Source organism: Temnothorax americanus, unplaced genomic scaffold (assembly GCF_048541705.1).
Source record: "Temnothorax americanus isolate GAGA-0224 unplaced genomic scaffold, ASM4854170v1 Scaffold9, whole genome shotgun sequence".
NCBI classification, from domain to species: domain Eukaryota; kingdom Metazoa; phylum Arthropoda; class Insecta; order Hymenoptera; family Formicidae; genus Temnothorax; species Temnothorax americanus.
This window is the reverse complement of record NW_027509812.1, coordinates 4155010-4175087: the sequence shown is the minus strand read 5'-3', so window position 1 is coordinate 4175087 and position 20078 is coordinate 4155010. Positions and strand designations below refer to the sequence as shown.

Genomic DNA, 20078 nt, shown 5'->3' with positions numbered 1-20078 from the left:
TGTGTGTGTGTGTGTGTGTGTGTGTGTGTGTGTGTGTGTGTGTGTGTGTGTGTGTGTGTGTGTGTGTGTGTGTGTGTGTGTGTGTGTGTGTGTGTGTGTGTGTGTGTGTGTGTGTGTGTGTGTGTGTGTGTGTGTGTGTGTGTATACATCTTCCATCGCATAAATTCTGCAAATGCACTTTACTTGAAAAATACATATGATATAAAGGCACAAAATAAAAATTTATGCAGAATTATTCTTATTGTTAGTACAAAGTAATAGGTGCATGATCCTGGAGAAGTCCCATGTCCGTGACATCGTCATCGTGGACGGGGCCTGGGGCCCACAAAAAAAATAAAAATAATATATTTATGTGCGTATGCGTATCGTGCTCGTGCGATTGCGTGTGCGTGTGTATGAATATGTATGTTCAATTGCATTACGGTTTTATATGTAATATTATTTACTTTCGAGAGACAGTAACAATAAAAAAAATAACATATATTTCATTTATATATGTATTTTCGTTTACATTTCTCAACATTTTATCAACGAAATAATAAACAGAGTTTTTTGTCCTAAATAACATTACCGTTTTTCTTTCTTCAAATATACCCTAGAATTCCAAAAAATCCTGATTTTACCATACTAAGTGTATACGCTACCCAGTGTACTAAGAGAGAGAGGGACAGCAATGAGAGAGGGAAAGAGGGAGAGGGAGGGAGAGAGAGAGAGAGAGAGAGAGAGAGAGAGAGAGAGAGAGAGAGAGAGAGAGAGAGAGAGAGAGAGAGGAATAAATGGGTGCATGCAAATTACATACATAGAGAATTAATTACGAGAGATATCTGTCCTTGTCTAACGAGGCATCTGTACGACATATCTGTCAAAGCTCGTTCTTTGAAACGGCTTCATAGATCGCAAAATCCTTTTACAGGAGTAAAGTTTAGGTACTAATGAAGGGTGGGATTGTAAAATAATTAGTAATAATTAAAAAAAATGTAAAATTGCCTAACGAGATATCTGTACCACATGGGCCCGATTCTCTAACGAGAAACATATGCGCAAACACTGCTCTAACAGAAAGGCTGCAAATTGATTTGCTCTCTGTCGCACAGTTTGTAGCCAATAAGCTTGCAGCTTTTCTGTTAGAGCAGAGTTTACGCATACGTTTGTAGATAGAAAATCGGGCCCCATATCTTTCAAAGCTCGTTCTTTGAAACGGCTTCATAGATCGCAAAATCCTTTTACAGGAGTAAAGTTTAGGTACTAATGAAGGGTGGGATTGTAAAATAATTAGTAATAATTGAAAAAAATGTAAAAATGCCTAACGCGATATCTGTACCACATATCTTTCAAAGTTCGTTCTCTGAAACGGCTTCATAGATCGCAAAATCCTTTTACAGGAGTGAAGTTTAGGTACTAATGAAGGGTGGGATTGTAAAATAATTAGTAATAATTGAAAAAAATGTAAAAATGCCTAACGAGATATCTGTATCATATATCTGTCCTGGTTCGATTGCTGTGTAGAAACCAGACAATGTAGCCAACCCCGAAACTGCCCACAGCTGCGTGCGCCATCTCGCCATCTCTCGCAAGATCCGTGAACTACTGCTGTGACATAATTGCTGCTCTGCGTGAATATTTTTGTGAAAAATATACACGATCGTTTCAAAGCTCTCATTTTTATTCCAGGCTTTCAATCTCAATTTCAAAGGTACGTTATTGTTTGTGCACGTCTTCTGAAGGGTGGGAAAGTTTAATTTCGTACATATTACGTATACAACTGTTTATATCAGAAAATAAGGTTTTGAGGTGACAGCATTTTAAAATTTTTTTCAATTATTACTAATTATTTGACAATCCCACCCTTCATTAGTACCTCTACTTTACTCCTGTAAAAGGATTTTGCGATCTGTAAAGCCGTTTCAAAATGAGAGCTTTGAAATGAATTGTCGGTAATTTGGACGGCTTTAGCATCCCCTTAAGACCGTTGGACCAATGAGCACCCATCATAGAGTCGCCATATTGATTTACATAAGTCGCTCATTGGTCCAGCGGTCTTATCTTATACTACGCTTATGATAAGTTATATACATTTTGTAAATAAAACTCGCTGGTGCAGCCATCTTCTCCGCGTTGCGAACCGACGCATGCGCACCTCTGAGACTCCCGAAACACACTTCGGTGCCATATAGCGGAAGAGGGCATAAAAAATAGCGGTATGCGAGTCGCAACTCACAACTGTTTTGTGCCCAGTGCTCAAGATAGAATTGGTTAGAATATGCTCGCGCCCTCATGCCCTCAACCTGCTTCTGTGGGGGATTATCGACGAATGGAGCAAGAGTGAAAATTGGAACGGGAATGGCCGCGAACGAGCAGTGAAAACGGTTTTGTATTTATATTTCGTGCGTGAAGTCAGTAATCCGCTATCGGATCATGGCATATGTTAATGTAGCCGAGTGGAAGCCGGATCAGGTGTGCGAATGGCTGAAAGGTATTTGCGACGAAGATGATTTTCGTCGGCGTTGACAGGACAATACACCCAGCGCGCCGCGATCAACGCCGATGGAGAAACAGCTTGTGTTCTCGCGCGCGAGGGCATGTCGCGGGATTCTCCGAATTCTATTCGATTTCGCGTGTAAAGCAATGTGTGAAGCTGCGTTCCTTTCCTTCCTCCCCCGCCACCCTTTTCTGTGGCACGTATGTCCGCCCTCGTTCCCACATCCACTTTGTTGTATTTATTCTTTGGTGTGTCAATTCGTTAAAACCCACCATTCATTTGTCTATTTAATCGCATTCGATCGCATATCGCGTCTATTCATTCATTCTTGTATGATTTTCTACGCCCTTAATAAAATCTGACGTCAAGCCATTAAGCGTTTTATTAATGATACCACGTAATGTCACTTGAAAAAAAAATAATTGAACCGTCTTTTCGCTGTGGTTTAGAAATTATATTAGTATTTTTTTGCTATATGTTTTTTCTTTAACTGGTAAATATTTTATTTAATATACAATGTTGCTCCCCGTAACGACGCTTGACACATTATCTGTTTTTACATCTTTATTTTATTTGACAGATACCTTTTCTCTGTCTTCAGAAATATTAATATTATACAAAGCAGTGGGTATAAAAATCGTAATTAATGGTTACATACACATTTCTTGTTTTACTTTTTACGTTTATTCATGCACTTTGCCACAATAAAATAAAATTGCTTCTCCAATACCTCGTAATTTAAATGCTTGAGATACGTGTAACGTTTCGAGTCATAGCAGAAATGTGTCATTGGTTTATTTTTTTTTTTTTCCTATGTCGTAGGTTTGGATAGCACTGTACTTCCGTATATCCATAGTTTCTTAAATCATGGTGTTTTCGGACAACAGTTGTTGAACCTACAATTGTCAGATTTGGAAAGTTTGGGAGTAGTAAAGCTTGGTCATCAAGAAATCATTCTTGAGGCTGTGGAATATCTTAGAAAATTTCATTATGAGCTGGACCAAGAGAATCTGCAACTGCTGGCATTGCGACTTTCAACCCAGGCTCATAGTTTGTACAAGGAATTGTGTCGTCAGAACGATTCGGAGCCTGTTACCACTCAAACGTTATCGGATGTAGCGTCAATTATGATGGTGGTCAAACCTTTAGTGAGATGGATGGACTATCCTCCGTTCAATGGACACATAGAATATCATGGCAAGAAGGTTGAATTAATGAAGATATCCGTAGAAATGGCTACGTGCGCGCAAAGAGATAGATTTGCCGAGAAGCCAGTCGAAGAAATTAGAACAGCTTGTTGTAAACTTGCGAAATTAGCGGATTATATTATTCAAGATATCGCTGATCCTATAATACTGCAGCCTGCAAGTTTAGATCTGGCAACGTTAAAGAAGAAGTCTAGCGACGATTTGGTAGGTTTTCAACTGCTGCTGTGGTATGCACGTAATCACGTAAAGATTTTATTTTGTAGCGAGTTGAATATTACAAAAATTATTAATTAATCTAAAGATTTATGTCAAAGACTCTTCCTTGTTTATGAATTTTACTAGCGAGTTACATTTTTTATTTATTTTTTACTGTTTCAATTTTATTTCTAAAATATTTTTATATTATTTATCGAGTGTCTATATATATATATATATATATATATATATATATTTGTTCTGAAATGACTCGATCATCGTGTTCTGCATTGATAAAACTCTCAACAAGCCATAATATTGTGTGATTGCCGCTTCCTGTTCAGATAACACATTTCCTTTATAACCCCTTTATATTTTTTTCCAAGTTGACATACGTTTTACAGATGTATCATACAAAATACTATTTATTTATAATTATTGAAATATTATCTTCTAGGGTTTTTATATTTTACCATCTTTTCACGGAGTGCATCAGATAACTGAAATTAAACTTGGATCCGCCGCATATCAGTCTGGCAAAATGCAGGAAGGAGATGAGATAGTTCAAGTAATATCTTATTTACATACTGATGTTTATATATATCATAAATTTTGTGACAACGTATTTAATCTCTAATATGTTTATGTATAAATCTACTAGGTAAATTATCAAACGGTGATTGGTTGGGAGAGAAAGAATTTGCTTGAATTATTTCGTGAAAGCCCAGCGGAAATCCTGTTGACTATGAAACGTAGACCAAAGCATGCTAAAATTTATGGGCAAATTTACATACAACCTTATAAGCTTCCAAGTAACAAAAATACCTCTTACACAGCACAAGGGCGTAGTCTTCCATCCCCTAGACCAGAATTATTAACAATACCTGACTTTGCAATGCCATCACCTAGGTAAGCTACCTTATTTTTACGTGTATCTTACGTGTGGTCCTGCTAACACTTTTCTAAAATCTTTTATAACATATATGATTTATGTGTTGCATATTATGTGTTGCGTATACACATAGTATATTTCTTATATACTATATAGTAATATATATAACAAAAATCTCTATCTTGAATTTAATCGCGAAAATTTTTATTTTTGTGTTTAATGAAAGAAAATATTTTGTTACATAGACATATACCAAAGAAAACCAGTCCGGAGCCAGCAAGTATTTTCGATGCGGTTAAAATGTTGGATACAATGACTACGGAGGGTAGCGATTCTGACAGCGAAACAGAACTTTATCTTAAACCGAGAAACTTGGTCCAAAGGCGAGCTACGATAACAGGTGCCAGTCCCACAACCAAACATGGTATCAATATCGAACAGTTTTGGAAGGAGTTGAAACGAGAACACAATGCGACTGTTCAGTTGCGCGATAAAGCAGCATCTTGCGCCCATGGTTTGGACAATGTGCCAATGGTAAATATACGGCCCCAAACGTGTTTAGGATTAGAATCGGCAAAAAAGAAGAACAAGCAGAGTACGGAGCAAACGAATAAAAAAGTGCAATTTAAGGAAAAATTGATTGATGTTAAAAGCACTCGTCCAGATGATATAAAAGAAAAAGTTACTCCTACGCAAAACTGTGATGACGATGGTGCACATATAAGTAAAGATATTAATATAGAACATTTGCAAGCATTCACGGATACGGTCACTGATAGCAATAATTTAAATGATACACGCGTGCCTTTAGATGAATCTAATAATTCTGTTAGCGATACGTGTAGTATTAATGAAAGCATGCTGAATAACGAAGAAATCATCAGTATGCGGTACGTTGAGAAATGTAGTAAATTAGATACAAACTGTAGTACTTCTGCATATGATTTATCGGATATTGAGAAATTAGACTCGACTGATCCGTGCTTGCTCAAAATATCAAACAATAATAAAACAAAACCGGACGTTTATAAAGTTATCGAGAATGATGGTCGCAAAAAATTAAAAGATCCAAGTAACGAGAAGAAAAAAGCTAAAAGATCCGGTGGTAATGTCGCGCGAAAAATTATCAACATCGAAAAACGGATCGCGCATAAAAATGCAGAAAAACAAGCATGTGCCTTTGGAGTGCCTAAAAGAATAGACCTACATAAAGATAACATAAATGTCACAATAAATGGCGTAAATCTTGAAAATAGCACAGAGGAGAAGAACCAAAATGATCTTGAACATGATGTGTCGGATATAAATGATGACAAGTATGCTGTCAAAAGAACAAGTATCGAATGTGAGAATGTCGCAAACAAATACTCTAAAACTATTGATTTAAAAAATTCGGCATGCGAGTATCGTGAGAATGCTGATTGTGGTACCTCAGAAATGTCAAACACTAAAACGGAATGTAGTAATAGCAACAGTAATCACAGCAGTAGTAATAATAGTAGTAGTAGTAATAGTACTAGTACTAGTAGCAGTAGCAGTCTCAATAGCAGCAGTAGTAGTAGTAATGACGGTGGTGATAATGATGATGATGACGGTGGTGGTAGGGATGGTAGTAATAGTAGTAATAGTAATAATAGCAGCAGTAGTAACAGCGGTAGTAGTAGTAGTATTAGCCACAGCAATAGCATCGAAAGAGACAAAACGCAAAAATTTGATAAAAATTTACAACAAACAGCTGATTGTACTTTTACTCAGCATGCAGACGTACTCGAAAAGAAGTTTTCCTCAGTGCTATCAAGAGAGACGTGTGCCGAGAAGGTATCGCCAAATAATAATACTAAATTTGAAGACGATCTGTCGAATATTACTCGTAATGTTTTAAAGATGCAGATTGACATAAAGCAGCAAACTAAGGAAGCCAAGTCTGCAGATTTGTCTTCGGTACAGGCCACGATACAGTCCTGTCGCTATATAGAGTTACCAAAGGTCGAGTCTGTTGGAAAACTTGAGAATAAAGCTCATGCAACACCCCCAGAACCGCCGCCTCGTAAATATTACGCAAACCAAGCGTCAACTGACTTGAAATTAAACAATGTTCCAAAAATTCTGGAGGATTCGCAAAAACCTCAAGTTCCAGAGAGACTCGGCGTAAAACGAGAATTAAAAAAAGTAGAATCAAGTTCGTGTGTTGTTCATAATATTAAAAACAATTCGGATGATTGTCGAGATAAAAAGGGTATGCGTATGCTTAATTACACGGAAAATTCAATGGATCAAATTGGTGAATCACCAACTTCAAGTTTAAGCGATCAAAAATTTGATCGTTTAAACTTGACCGATGCTTCGTTGTATAATGAAAATAATGACGAGCACGCGAGAGAAGAAAAATGTTGTTTTGAAACATCTGTTGAAAAATTCGTTTGCTCGGATCAATCCATAACAGACTGTTATAGGTTTGATCATTCTCCTCGCAATGTCGATTGTCCTGACGGTATAACACACTCGAAACAAACAATACCGTCAGATTTAAAGCCAAGATTATCAGAGAAGGATAAAAATATTGAAAAAAGTGTTGTTAATAGAGCTATGATGGTAGCTAAAAGTATCGGCTTACATAACAGTTTAAATAAATCTAATAGCAGTCCAAGAAGCAATAGGAAACGGAATATGTTACTGGCAAGTAAGTACGCGTGAATAATTTTTCTTTTTACACGATACTTGAGACATTTGTTCTGATAGCTACTGTTATAATAGGTTTTGACAATTTATTTAAATGTACATATTATATATTTACACATAATTTATTTAAATATGTTATGCTCTATATATATATATATCAGAGAGAGGTGTGGCATTATTTTCCAAACTATCTCTATATCTTGAATTAAATCAGAATATAAAAAAAATATACGAAAAAAATATACCGTTTTCTTGTTAGAAAGAAGAAATGTATCCGTAAGAGATGTTGGTGCTGGCGATTTAGAAGGATGGCTGACATATCGTAGTAGAGGAGCAGGTGGCGCGTGGGCAAAGGCCTGGTTTGTATTAAAGTGTTCATCGTTGTACAGGTAAAATTGTATAAAACATATATTACGACGAATGAATCGCACAACTGATTAAATACACGAATTTTTATCTTTACAATTTATTAGATTTAAAACACAGGACGGTATAAAGGCTGACTGCTTGATCCTATTAACGGGTTTTACCGTCGCGCCGGCTAGCGAAGTAAAATCGAGGAAGTATTCCTTCAAAGTATATCATACGGGAACAGTGTTTTATTTTGCCGCTGATACCGAAGACACGTTGATTCTGTGGCTGGATGCAGTTAGTAAAGGCACTTTAGGTGCGGCGGACACTCAAAACCAAAGTGTCGGGCTTTTTAGCGAAACCGATGAGAGCGATAACGAAGGTCACAATAAGAGTAAGCCAAAATGTGTTTCGGAATCTTCTAACGTAAGTCCGGAGAAATCGTTTGGCTCTTTGAAAAAGTCTGTACGAAGGGATGCCGGATCGTACAAGGATCACGAAATTACTGGTGCAAGCTTGGATCGAAAATATTTGAAATTTCTCAGTGCCAGAAATCAGAATATACCTGTTCCAACAGCTCAATTTAGAAGTTACAGACGGGTGCTTCCTACCTCGACACCATCAAATAAGTGAGTGTGTATCAAGAATATTCTATATCGATATATATACTATGCCTATCGTTTAAAACATTTTCAAACATTTTACATAGGAAAGAAGTTTGCAATTCAAATTCTCCGGATTTACAAATGACGATCGCTGGTAGTACATTTTATGGCTCGACCACGTCACAGAGTGCTACAGATATGTTGAACAACTCGTACATTATTAGTGATTATCGGCATGCTGCAGACAGGTAATTTTTACACATATTACCTTTTTTTGTTATATCGTAGAAACATATTCTTTATTGATTTGATATCTAGCAACATTTATATTGTTTTATATAGATCTGTTGGTACAAGACCGCTGGACAATCATCTGCAAGGTCAAGAAGAATTTTTGATATCGCAGCAAGATGAGGAGCAACGAACAAGTATGACAAATGAATCGATGTCTCCGCGCGCGACACCTCTGCTCAGCGATCACGTGCGCGTACAGCACAGAACGTTGAATCATAACGCGGCGTATACCGAGCAACGTAGACAATTAAGTGACATATCTTTGAATGACATTGGGAATATTTATGGCAAAACCAACGATGAAACACCGAACAACAATATTACGTATGTCCAATCGAAGAACACGAACGCACATGTACAGACGCCTCGTCAATCCATCAAGGATACGTTTATCATTACTCGATCTGAAAGCGAAGCAAGTTGCGCAAGTGATAAATCTTGCGGCAAATGTATGGCAATCGGACAAAAAAGGATGTGGGACTCGTCAAGTTATGCACAGAAGAGAAGACCGCAAGAACTTGTAAATTCTCAGAAAACGAGACACGACGATTCGTTTCATTGGAGAAACGCGATAAGTCCAAGCAAGCAGAATTCTCCGAATCAGAGTGCGGATTACGAACTTGACAGATGTGTACAATCTCCCACGCGCAAAAGCTACAAGATGCGTGAACATCTTTCGAGGAATATCGGTATGTTGGAGGATTTCAAGTACAAACACTTGTTTAATATCGCGATGAACGTGTAATATCTTGATTATAATAGTCCTACTAATTGAACGTTGTAAAATTGTTTGAAAAATTAAATCCATCTCGATTTTCTCGCTTGTATAGGCTATTCTGGATCCAGTAACGATCTCGCGAGTCACACATCGTCTGAAACGCAGCAGTGCATAAAGAAAGATGTATCGATTAGTCGGAAGGGGAGCTTCAATCTTACTAATCGTCACGATTACACGTCTTCCGATAAACATTGGCTAGATTCGCTGAGACGCGGCGACAAGAAAAGATCGAGTTGTGACAAAAATCGTCTGAAGAATGTGGCACAGTATCAACCACCACCCATACCGACATCGCCCTTCGAGCAGGATGGAATGCGTGCCACGTTCGAAATGCATTTAGATAAAAGCGATCACGTACAGAAAGCGAGTCGCCTGAAAGTTTTATTCGGTACGAAACAGCAAAAACCCTGTACCTTGGATCTTCCTAAAAATACCCAGAAAACCGTCGTAGGCAAGTAACTTGTATCGAATATATAGTTCGTAATATATTAAACACAACATATATAATTTATTTTAAGGCGAGTACGTTTGATTTTCTAGAAGCAGGTTCGCCACGGTTGCACAGAGCGCTATTTCGGGACAAGTGTTGCTCCACGCAATCGCACCATCACGCGTCTACTCGTTCCGGCAGTCAAAGTCCTAGTGGGATCAGTCAGACTCACAGTTCTTTCAACGAGAATAGTCCTTGTCAGTTTACTCAAACTTCCAGTCCACGTAGTTTGGTCAGTGATTGGAATCCGGATGCATCAACATCCTCCAACATATCAAAAGTGCGCGTACAGTTAAATCTGCTTTCCCATTCGATGCGTGTGAATAACACCTTACGTACGCGATGAATTTAAAACGATTATTTTCAGTACGACAATGGATATTCGTCCAACCACAATAAGGGCTCTGGCAGGATGAATATGGCACCTCCAATGTTACCGTACATACCGCCACCAACATCTCCGCCACCTGATTATCCTGGTTTGGAATATCCACCGGTATTCGAACCCGGGACTTATTCTCTTTCGGATGCATCGTTGCTGCGCACACGGAACAAAAGTACTCAGAACACAGGCCAATAACATATAAAACGAGCCAAATTATTCATCTTTTTCATAAAGCAACCAAAGATAATAATTTTTTTATATCAACAGATATATAAACATAGAGATATAATTGAACTTACAAATAATAGAAGGTTAATATTCTGCTGTCAAGTATTCTAAAAAAAATAATCGTCCATCTCTTATAGTTCCACAAATGAATTAAACATATTTATATAGCTATATCGAAATTATGGAGTATTTATTTTTCTCTAATGTACGCATATTGAAGACGAGATATATTTTGCGAATCGAATCAAGTATAATAATATAATAATATGGAAGACTGAACTGTGAATGTTATCTAATGTCGTCTACTTATATAAATACTGTAATTTAAGATTTGTCTGTTTCAAAATAATTTTAGATTCGAAAAAATGTAAAATTTAATGTTGACATTATTGTTAAAAGTAAATCTTAAACAATTCAGATAACTCATTGAGATTCTTGAAGCAATTTAGGAATTTATTATATATATGAATAACTAATAATATATATATACACACTTTCTTAATTATGCTTATATATGCTTAATGAAGATAATAGTCTCTTGTAAAAGTATGCTATATGCGTGCGTGCGTGCGTGCACAGTGTGTGTTAAGGTATGACGTGTGCGCATATATATATATGCACCACAATAGTAATATCTTTTTAATATTAAATAACTCGATGATATTATCATATTTATAAGATTGTAAAATGTAGCGCATTATCTTTTGTTTATCATGGAACGTACTCGTCCATATTTTTTTACAAATAACTGTTTATAGTAAATAAAAATCTCAACTTGTATATTTGTATATATATTGTGGTGTGTAAATAATATGTTACGTTTATTAATATAAACGTCTGAAAACATGTATACAATTAGATGTATCTTTTTAAGTGTTATTAAATACATTTTGTGTTTTTAATGACACACAGTATAAATTATATGTGGTATATTTTATATGTAATGATGAATCGCCTGTTTCGATAAGCAATAATAACAGTCAATTAATATTAGACATTAATAGGGAATTTGCATGAAAAAAATATTACATTTTTTTTTGTTTGTAATTTAAATATACATTATTATAAATTTATTTACAACAAAATTTTAAATTTTAATCAATAAATAGGTATTCAAAAATGAAATTAAATTTTAATAATATTTGAAATTTTCTGTGCTGTGAGAAAACGATTTTGATTGGCTGACAAGTGCATGACGTCACATTGCAGTCTGCTAGGCTACGTTTGGAAACGTCACCCGAGTGCACACGAGTATACTCCCTTCTCTTTCTATCTCAGCGAGTTATAGGTTATGTCAGCGTCAAACGGGAAGATTCTATTTGTATTCTCACGTTTTTATCTTGAGGTATATAAAAAAACAGTTTACCTAGTGTTTTAATAACAGTACTTTTACATAAAGGTAATGTACAAAACACGCTTTAAGGCTGATTTATAGAGGCCGTAACTGTTGATTTAAGCCGCAATTTTTAAGAAATTGACCAATCACAGTCGATTGTTCTTCTCACATTCGACTGTAATTGGTCAATTTCTTACGGCTTGAGGCTTACTACAGCTTACTACAGCTATTGTAGATCGGGCATTAAGCCAATCAACTTGCAGCTCTTACAGAAAAGCAGCAGTTTCATTGGCTTAAACCGAAACTTGGACACAGTTCTCGCATCGTGGACACCGGGCTTTAAACCAAAACTCGGACGCAGTTCTAGCATCGTGTACACAAGGCTTTACATTAAATTGGCCAATTGGCGGCGTGGACGTTCGAGTGTCATTCATGACTGCCTTCCGTAACTTCCGTTGTCTGAATTCTGAATACCAATACAGTCGATGGTCGATCCTCGACAATCTCGACGTGCAGGCTAATGCACAGCTAGGCTTTACACACAAGCAGCTAAGAATCTAACAACATATGTAAAAGTATGTGGGAGAATCTTTCTAATTATTCCCCAAAGTGGCAGGCAGGTAATGCTGGTAATGGTGTATGTATGTGGAGCAGAGTGGAGAGTGGAGCAGTGGCGTTTCCACGCTCGTGTATCGTTTCACGCGTTTCGCCGTTGCTCCGTCGCTCTTACTATGCATTCCCGTGAAATATCTCGATCATATCGATCGCATTGGTACAACACGTCTCGTGCATCACCAGCACCAGGGATCGCGATCGTTGGCGGACGGCAAGCAGGAGAAGAGGTGTGTCACGGCCACGGCGCGTACAGGAGCGAATGATTGACTCGCTGACTTTTCAGGAGCGAGAAGAAGAGGGGACGACAGGGAGAGAGAGAGAGAGAGAGAGAGAGAGAGAGAGAGAGAGAGAGAGAGAGAGAGAGAGAGAGAGAGAGAGAGAGAGAGAGAGAGAGAGAGAGAGAATTAAGGCGGTGCAGCGAGCGAGACGTATGGTTATCACTAATCACAGACGATCGTGTCGTGACACACAAAAGCAAAGCAGTTTGGCTGGGATCGATTGGGGAAAAAAACCCGCATCGGCCTAGCGAGAACGTGCACCGTGCACGAGAGATTCGCTCGGTGGTGGTGCTAGTACTGCGAGAGTGCGAGTTGCGAGTGGTGCGGTGCGTGGTGCCTGGTGGTGGTGTGGTGATATATATCGCGCATTCCGGATTCCCCGGCCGGTTACGCCTGCCGGAGAAATGCGGTTCTGAATCGGCGATTTCCGATCGGCCTGTGCGGAGAGTGCGGACTGCGGATTGCGACCTGCGCTTTCGCGGGGTGAGTGGGTTGACAGGCGGGGAGGGGGAGGACGGAATTGCAAGGTACGCGAGCCGCCGACCGCCGTGCGTGGCCGTGTCGCGGTCGTGGACGTCGTGGTGTCGCCTCGCCAACTCGCCTTCGCCAGTGCTGGGCCAGTGCGCGTCCGCCGTCCGGTTGTCCCGTGTCCCGTTTGTACTTGTGTGTTTTCGTCGAGACGGCAGACGGCACTCGGCTCGGCAGACGGCATCGCGCGCGCGAGGAGCGCCGTGGCGCCGGGTGCGGGGCGGGAGACGGGAAAGCGGAAAGGAAGGCAGGAGGCAGGCAGCCAGGAAGGAAGGAAGTCAAGTGGCGAGAGAGACGAAGGAGGAGAGTGAGAGTGAATGAGAGAGGCAAGATGGCGAGCTCCTTAACGTGGTCGTGTTGCCTGCGTTTCAAATTCAGCCCGGAGGAGATCGAGCAGCGTTACAAGAGCCAGGAGATCGACCGGATGCTGGAGAAGGACCGGCAGACGTTCCGCCGGCAGGTGAAGCTGCTGCTGCTCGGGGCGGGCGAGAGCGGCAAGTCGACATTCCTCAAGCAGATGCGGATTATTCACGGGATCAAGTTTGAGGTAAGAGCACCAAGCACCGAGGACCACACGCGCCCACCCCCACCGCGTGACGGAATCCTCTCGATCGGCGGCGTCTTCCCGCCCCGCTTTCGGGAGCATCGCGCATCGCGCTCCCGCTCCCGATCGTTGCACGCACGCCGGTCCTTGACGCCGCCTCGTGCGGACCACCTGATCGATTGGCCTGCATTTAATTAGTGGGGAGTTTAAACTCGATTGTGTTTCGCTGAAAATTGGCAATTGAAGAGAGGCAGGGTGTAATAAATAATGTGTTAAATATATATGGGAGGGATAACGATGGGCGTGTAACTATGAATCGCGAAAGAAGCGTTAAGATTGTTTTTCATAACTTTTTCGCAAAATTATCCATTGAAAACCGTAATAGAAATCCAAAATTTTGAAACTTGTAATCAGAATGAATGTTTTTCATTGAAATCAGACGATACGTTAGACACATTCGGTTACCTACGCGATCGAGATATCACTCGTGTCATTAATTGCATTTTAAGCATTATACTTATCTTAACGCTTATTATTACATCACAAAGTATGTTACAAAAGCATGAGTCGTCTCTTTCGTGAGAAATTTGCTTTAGAGGATTAGATCTGATGTATATTACGTTTGTTTTTTTCAGCCCGAATTAATTAAGGAATACCAACATGTGATCTACCAGAATATAATTAAGGGTATGAAGGTTCTAGTGGATGCACGGGATAAACTAAATATCCCTTGGGAGAATCCTAAGAATTACGATATCGGTTTCCAATTACTCAAGTTCGAAAACACCGTGGTGCTGGACACTAGATTATTTCTGCATTATGTGCCAGCATTGCAGAGTTTATGGAAGGATGCGTCGATTAGAAGAGCGTTCGACAGGCGAAGAGAATTTCAATTGGTAAGATTTTATTTTCTCGTATTAACTTTATAAACGCACATCTTTTACATATGCGTGATACGAGATAGGTAAATATTTTAATATTAAAACATTGAAATATATATATAGGTATATAATTATCTTTTATTTTTATTTTTATGTTCTTTAATTTAGGCGTTATTGGCTCATTTATATGTGTACGTTGATATTTTCAGAGTGATTCTGTCCAATACTTTTTGGATAATCTTGAAAGGATTGCAAGAGTGGTAATACTTTTGACAATTTAATGTATTTTTATTTACTGAAAAGTAGAGAGCCAAGTATCGTACTCTGTTCGCGTATACGTTACTTTTAATTTTAAACGTCTTTTATCAAGTATGTATGTAAACAAGGAAATATTTTTTTAGGAATATACTCCTACGCATCAGGATATCTTACACTGTAGGAAGGCGACGAAAGGAATTTCCGAATTTGTAATACCGATTAATAATATCCCATTCCTCTTTGTTGATGTTGGCGGTCAAAGATCTCAAAGGCAAAAATGGTACCAATGCTTCGATTGCGTGACATCTATACTTTTTCTTGTATCGTCATCGGAATTTGACCAGGTCTTGTTGGAAGATAGGTATGCGTTATCTTCTTGCATATTCTACAAAATCGCAAAATAAATATAATGATGTTGCGATTTTGCTTTTATCGCGTGATTCTTACAGGAGGACTAATAGATTGGAAGAATCTAAAAATATATTTGATACAATCGTGAACAACATGATATTTTGTGGCGTCTCTATAATTTTGTTCTTAAACAAAACGGATTTACTCGATAAGAAAGTGAGGTCGCGAGATACAAATGTCCGTTTGTATTTTCCACAATTTACTGGTGATCCACATTCCATGAAGGACGTGCAAACGTTTATCCTTGACATGTTCGTCTCGGTCAAAAGGGATCCAAGAAAGCCGTTGTTTCATCACTTCACTACTGCGGTAGACACGGAAAATATTAAAGTCGTCTTTAATGCTGTGAAGGATACTATCCTGCACCGAAACTTGGAATCCCTCATGCTTCAATAATGTAGAATTGGAGTACGTAACCAGATAAAGCAGCTAGTAAAACAAAGGTACGCGTCAGAGAAATTCAACATTTAATATATTATTAATCCAATCTGTAGTTTTTGAGGAATATTGCAATACACCCTAGGTCAAAACGCATTTTGATAAGACAATATATATGTATGGATATACAACTTTTGAATATTTTCCTTCATATATATAGATACATTTATAGATACATTTATTAAGAAGAAACAACTGCCTGATGTAAAGATATATTAAAACAATTTTGACTTTATATACATTGTGTATGCATGCATGTATGCGTGAGTGATTATTTTATACATCTACATATATATATATATATATATATATATATATATATATAGAAGATACATTTTCATTGTACTTTTGATGAATATTGAATGGTTATGAGATTATTATACAAACTCTATTGTACATAATTTTTTGTATTCTATATATTGTCAGTAATTTCTATAATACAATAATGGATTTTGACGCGTTTGTATAAAAAGAAAGGATCAGTTGCAAATAATTCAGTTTAGAATGTTTAGATTCTTATGTTTGTACAGACATATGTGATTCGATGTTTTTCGCATGATTTAATATATAAGATTATTGCTGGTTATTATATTTAGCCAGGATTCACAAATCTATAAATAACTTTATTTTCATTTAAGATTACGTACTCTTATTACTGAATATATATTAATCGTTTGAATGCCAAGGAGCATGATTGCGCTTCTCCTGTTTCATGTTGAAAAATGCTAAAAAACGCAATCACGCTTCTCTCGTTTCAGATTAAAAAATATCCAACAAGCGCTTTTCTCCTTTCTTATTAGGTATTTTATATTGTTATCTAGTATTTCAGGATAGTTCGATTTAGTAACTATGTAGGTGAGTCTTGAGAACTGCGGTAGAACGTGATCAACAATGGATTTATTGTGGCGCTTGCTTAACATTTTTTGCACAGATTTTTGCAGCCGTTTCCGGCACTCAAACGGTTAAATAACAAGAAAACCAAATACTAGAAGCCATGTAAACCAAATGAAGCTAACCAGTTTGTGTTCACAAATTGCTGTGGGAAAAAAAATGTTCACTCATTATTCTTCTGTGAAGAAGCAATGTTATTCAATATAATATCTAAATCTTGGTGCTTCGGATTTTATAAATGAATTTTAGGCTGCTGTTATTATCATAAACTGAAAATAATTACATCAACTGAAACTGTTTCTTTTCTGTATATAAAAAAATATAACGTGGATTGTATGAAAGTTACTAAAGCCTTTTTTTCTGCATCTAATTTTTTATATATCACGCATCACGTACCTTTATGTACCTATAGAAGAGATCTGTATGCTTCTTAAATTAAATGTTATAAAGTACAAAATTAATTACGAATTTTTAAGAAAAACGAAAAAGCACGTGTTTTAAACTTTTATGTTTTTGTATCGCATCACAAATGTAACAAGTTTTATTTGCCTGTTCTGTATATTTGATGACTGATCCTTTATTGATTATTATTATACTCTTTCAAAAGAAAATTTAAATAAAATAATCAGTATTATTTTTTCCACGCGATTTAATCGTATATTCTTGACTTTCCATATTAATATTACTAGATTGGAGCAGCACGTTGTATGAAATGTATCTAATTTAATATTATAAATTTAATATTGTGTTTGTCTCAATGCATGCATATTTGTTTTTAAATTTTTGTTATTTTATGATTGCAAGTAGATGTCGGTTAAAAAAATCCGACATAATTTGGACTGAACCATTGTAGTATACCAAAAATGCTGAAGAAAGTAAAAAGTATATATTCTTTATGACACAAAATTACTATCAAGCTATATGTTTTTGGCAACAAATGTTACAGTATTTTTTTGTTGTATGTATATATGCATATAAATTATATCCAGAGATTTTATGTAATAATGTTGATGATTAGTCAGCTTAATTCTACGTAAAATCAAGAAACTTTTATATATTATTCTATACTTAAACATTACTTGTACTTTATTTTATTAATTTATCCAATAATTCTATATATATATATATATATATATATATATATATATATATATATATATATATATAAACACTGTAATCGTTAAAAGCCATTCCACGTTGTATGCATCATCTATTACATAAAATCTTTGTTACTTTTTATATGTGCGAAAGACAAGTTAATAAAGCGGATCAAGTTTGCTAACAAGTAAATTTATAATACACATTTTCATTATTAACCAGAACGTACTAATTATATGCTAACGTGCACATGTATGTATGCGTGTATACATGTGCTGGGTTTGTCCCTCTTCTATGTAAAAAGGTATCGAAAGGTATATCGCATTTAAGCTCCTATATATATTATTTCATACAAACAGCTGTATAAAAAAAATCGTATAAAAAATGATTGATAATCAGTAATTTTGTAAATGAAATTTTTACATTCCTATAAAAATAATCAGGTCCAATTTATATAATTTGATACTTTTATGTCACTTTTTATAACAATATAATATTGTCTCGAAAATACCTTGTTTTTATACTGGTTTACATATCGCATTTATACGCAGGAACGCCTATGATTTTTATAAAAAGATTTATAAGAGATAAAAAAATTTATATTATTGACATTCGTCGCAATAACAAATTCGTAAATATAGTTTTAATAATTATATTTTATGTACAATGAACTTTGCTTAATAGAAAATTCTCTTGATACTAAAATCGTCAAGTCATAGATGCGGTTATTAAAATGCAGAACGTTATATTAGTAGTGCACCTGTGGTATATATCTTATATTACACCGCGGTTATATTTTAACAAGACTGCAATCTTGATATATCGACATGGACGTATCATATGTATTTTCTATTAAGCTATTTATAAATGGAACAAAGAACACACGTGTAATGATATACAGACTTAAAATTTTATAGGTCGCAATAATATAGGTTGAGAGTATAATATCTAATCATGTGATAATATATTTCTCGAAAAATTTTAAAATAATTTTTATATTTTTCAAATTTTCCAAGATGATTTTGATACGTCCAATTTAATCAAACTAATATGTTTCTTCAAGTCCTAAAAAGGTTGTATAAAATGCATTTAAACTAAACGTCAGAGAAATAGCGTCATATATTTTTTATTCACACTTACATTCGTAAATTAAAGAGAAGAAAAAAGATAATGAGTTAATTATTCTGATAATGAGTTTATTTATTCTTTTTCACGTAATTAAAACCGAAAAAATCAGAAAGAATATTAGAACGAATAATGGATTGGGAATAATGAATTGTATATGTTTGTATATACATATATACGTAGCTAATGATTAACTTCAGATATTCTCATTAGCTTTAAAGCGCTGCCATGAGGTTTTTATATAGCACATATTTTTCATTTAAAATTTGATATTTAAAAAATGTACAAATGTATCCATGAACCTAGCAATACATTTTGCCATTAATACTGACAGGCTTACAATAAAGCATATATATTTTGAATATTGTTTTAGAAATCATTACACATTAGTTGTAAAATAACATGTAAACTACGAATACAAAAAACTCCCAACTTTTTTTTTGTAAAACTTTAGATATTTTAAAAACTATCAAGTGATTGTTTCAGATTAAGCGAATTGACGATTTTTCTTTTAACAGAAAGTCAAAGAATATTATTGTATTTCGTACAATTTTTCAATTTTTTTAATATCAAATATCTAATATTAAAAAACTTAAGTAAATTTCAAATGAAATTTTTGCCAAAATAAAATTTGTTTAAGGTAAGATAAATAATATTTATTATCCATCTTATTTTTTTTTAATTTAATCGTTCAAAATTCCTGAATTTTAAAACTGGAAGATATTTCGACACGATATTTCTGTTGGAAGTTTACCTACACCAAAATCTACTTCATTATTCAATCGTTATGTATATCTATGTATATAATGTAACAAAATTGTTTCGGTCGCGCGTGTATATTTCATCATGTTTTATAATGATGTCTCTTTAGAGCTATAGTGTTCTACGTATCATCGAAATACAATGCGATAAAATATAAAGAGGAAACCTAAGAAAGCGAACGAGTGTAATGTAAATGGCAAAGATGCATGACGAACAATAATCTGTGAAGTTTGAAAGCACAATGATACATTTAATTTTTCTAACGGTACTATGAAACAAATGTTGATAATGAATTTTTATAACATTTATTAATTATATATACTTTCTAC

General features: G+C 36.0%; 3 protein-coding genes across 4 annotated transcripts; all 3 read left to right on the top strand.

Moving 5' to 3' along the window:
* Positions 1 to 2219: 2219 nt before the first annotated feature.
* Positions 2220 to 11505, top strand: Cnk (connector enhancer of ksr). 2 transcript variants are annotated; one of them, XM_077424751.1, is made up of 12 exons: positions 2220 to 2473; positions 3302 to 3891; positions 4340 to 4450; positions 4544 to 4791; positions 5020 to 7454; positions 7713 to 7842; positions 7927 to 8433; positions 8514 to 8657; positions 8752 to 9392; positions 9534 to 9932; positions 10028 to 10251; positions 10339 to 11505. In XM_077424751.1, the coding sequence occupies exons 1-12, from the start codon at positions 2416 to 2418 to the stop codon at positions 10549 to 10551; spliced, it is 5700 nt and encodes a 1899-aa protein (XP_077280877.1). In that variant the 5' UTR covers positions 2220 to 2415; the 3' UTR covers positions 10552 to 11505. The 2 variants fall into 2 exon arrangements, with proteins under 2 accessions (XP_077280877.1, XP_077280876.1); XM_077424750.1 differs by having other exon boundaries at positions 2222 to 2473; positions 10022 to 10251.
* Positions 11506 to 12335: 830 nt separating this feature from the next.
* On the top strand, positions 12336 to 13662 carry LOC143907984 (uncharacterized). The gene is made up of 2 exons (XM_077425166.1): positions 12336 to 12762; positions 12819 to 13662. The coding sequence occupies exons 1-2, from the start codon at positions 12560 to 12562 to the stop codon at positions 13660 to 13662; spliced, it is 1047 nt and encodes a 348-aa protein (XP_077281292.1). The 5' UTR covers positions 12336 to 12559.
* Cta (Guanine nucleotide-binding protein subunit alpha cta) lies at positions 12945 to 19985 on the top strand. The gene is made up of 5 exons (XM_077425165.1): positions 12945 to 13888; positions 14521 to 14781; positions 14976 to 15026; positions 15168 to 15385; positions 15474 to 19985. The coding sequence occupies exons 1-5, from the start codon at positions 13673 to 13675 to the stop codon at positions 15829 to 15831; spliced, it is 1104 nt and encodes a 367-aa protein (XP_077281291.1). The 5' UTR covers positions 12945 to 13672; the 3' UTR covers positions 15832 to 19985.
* The last annotated feature ends 93 nt before the right edge of the window (positions 19986 to 20078 follow it).

Coding starts and splice junctions, on each gene's coding strand:
- Cta (XM_077425165.1), top strand. CDS start 13,673: ATGGCGAGCTCCTTAACGTGGTCGTGTTGCCTGCGTTTCAAATTCAGC. Junction 14,782..14,975: donor GGCGAAGAGAATTTCAATTG/GTAAGATTTTAT, acceptor TGATATTTTCAG/AGTGATTCTGTCCAATACTT. Junction 15,027..15,167: donor TTGAAAGGATTGCAAGAGTG/GTAATACTTTTG, acceptor ATATTTTTTTAG/GAATATACTCCTACGCATCA.
- LOC143907984 (XM_077425166.1), top strand. CDS start 12,560: ATGTATGTGGAGCAGAGTGGAGAGTGGAGCAGTGGCGTTTCCACGCTC. Junction 12,763..12,818: donor GACGGCAAGCAGGAGAAGAG/GTGTGTCACGGC, acceptor CTGACTTTTCAG/GAGCGAGAAGAAGAGGGGAC.
- Cnk (XM_077424750.1), top strand. CDS start 2,416: ATGGCATATGTTAATGTAGCCGAGTGGAAGCCGGATCAGGTGTGCGAA. Junction 9,393..9,533: donor ACATCTTTCGAGGAATATCG/GTATGTTGGAGG, acceptor TCGCTTGTATAG/GCTATTCTGGATCCAGTAAC. Junction 10,252..10,338: donor CATCCTCCAACATATCAAAA/GTGCGCGTACAG, acceptor GATTATTTTCAG/TACGACAATGGATATTCGTC.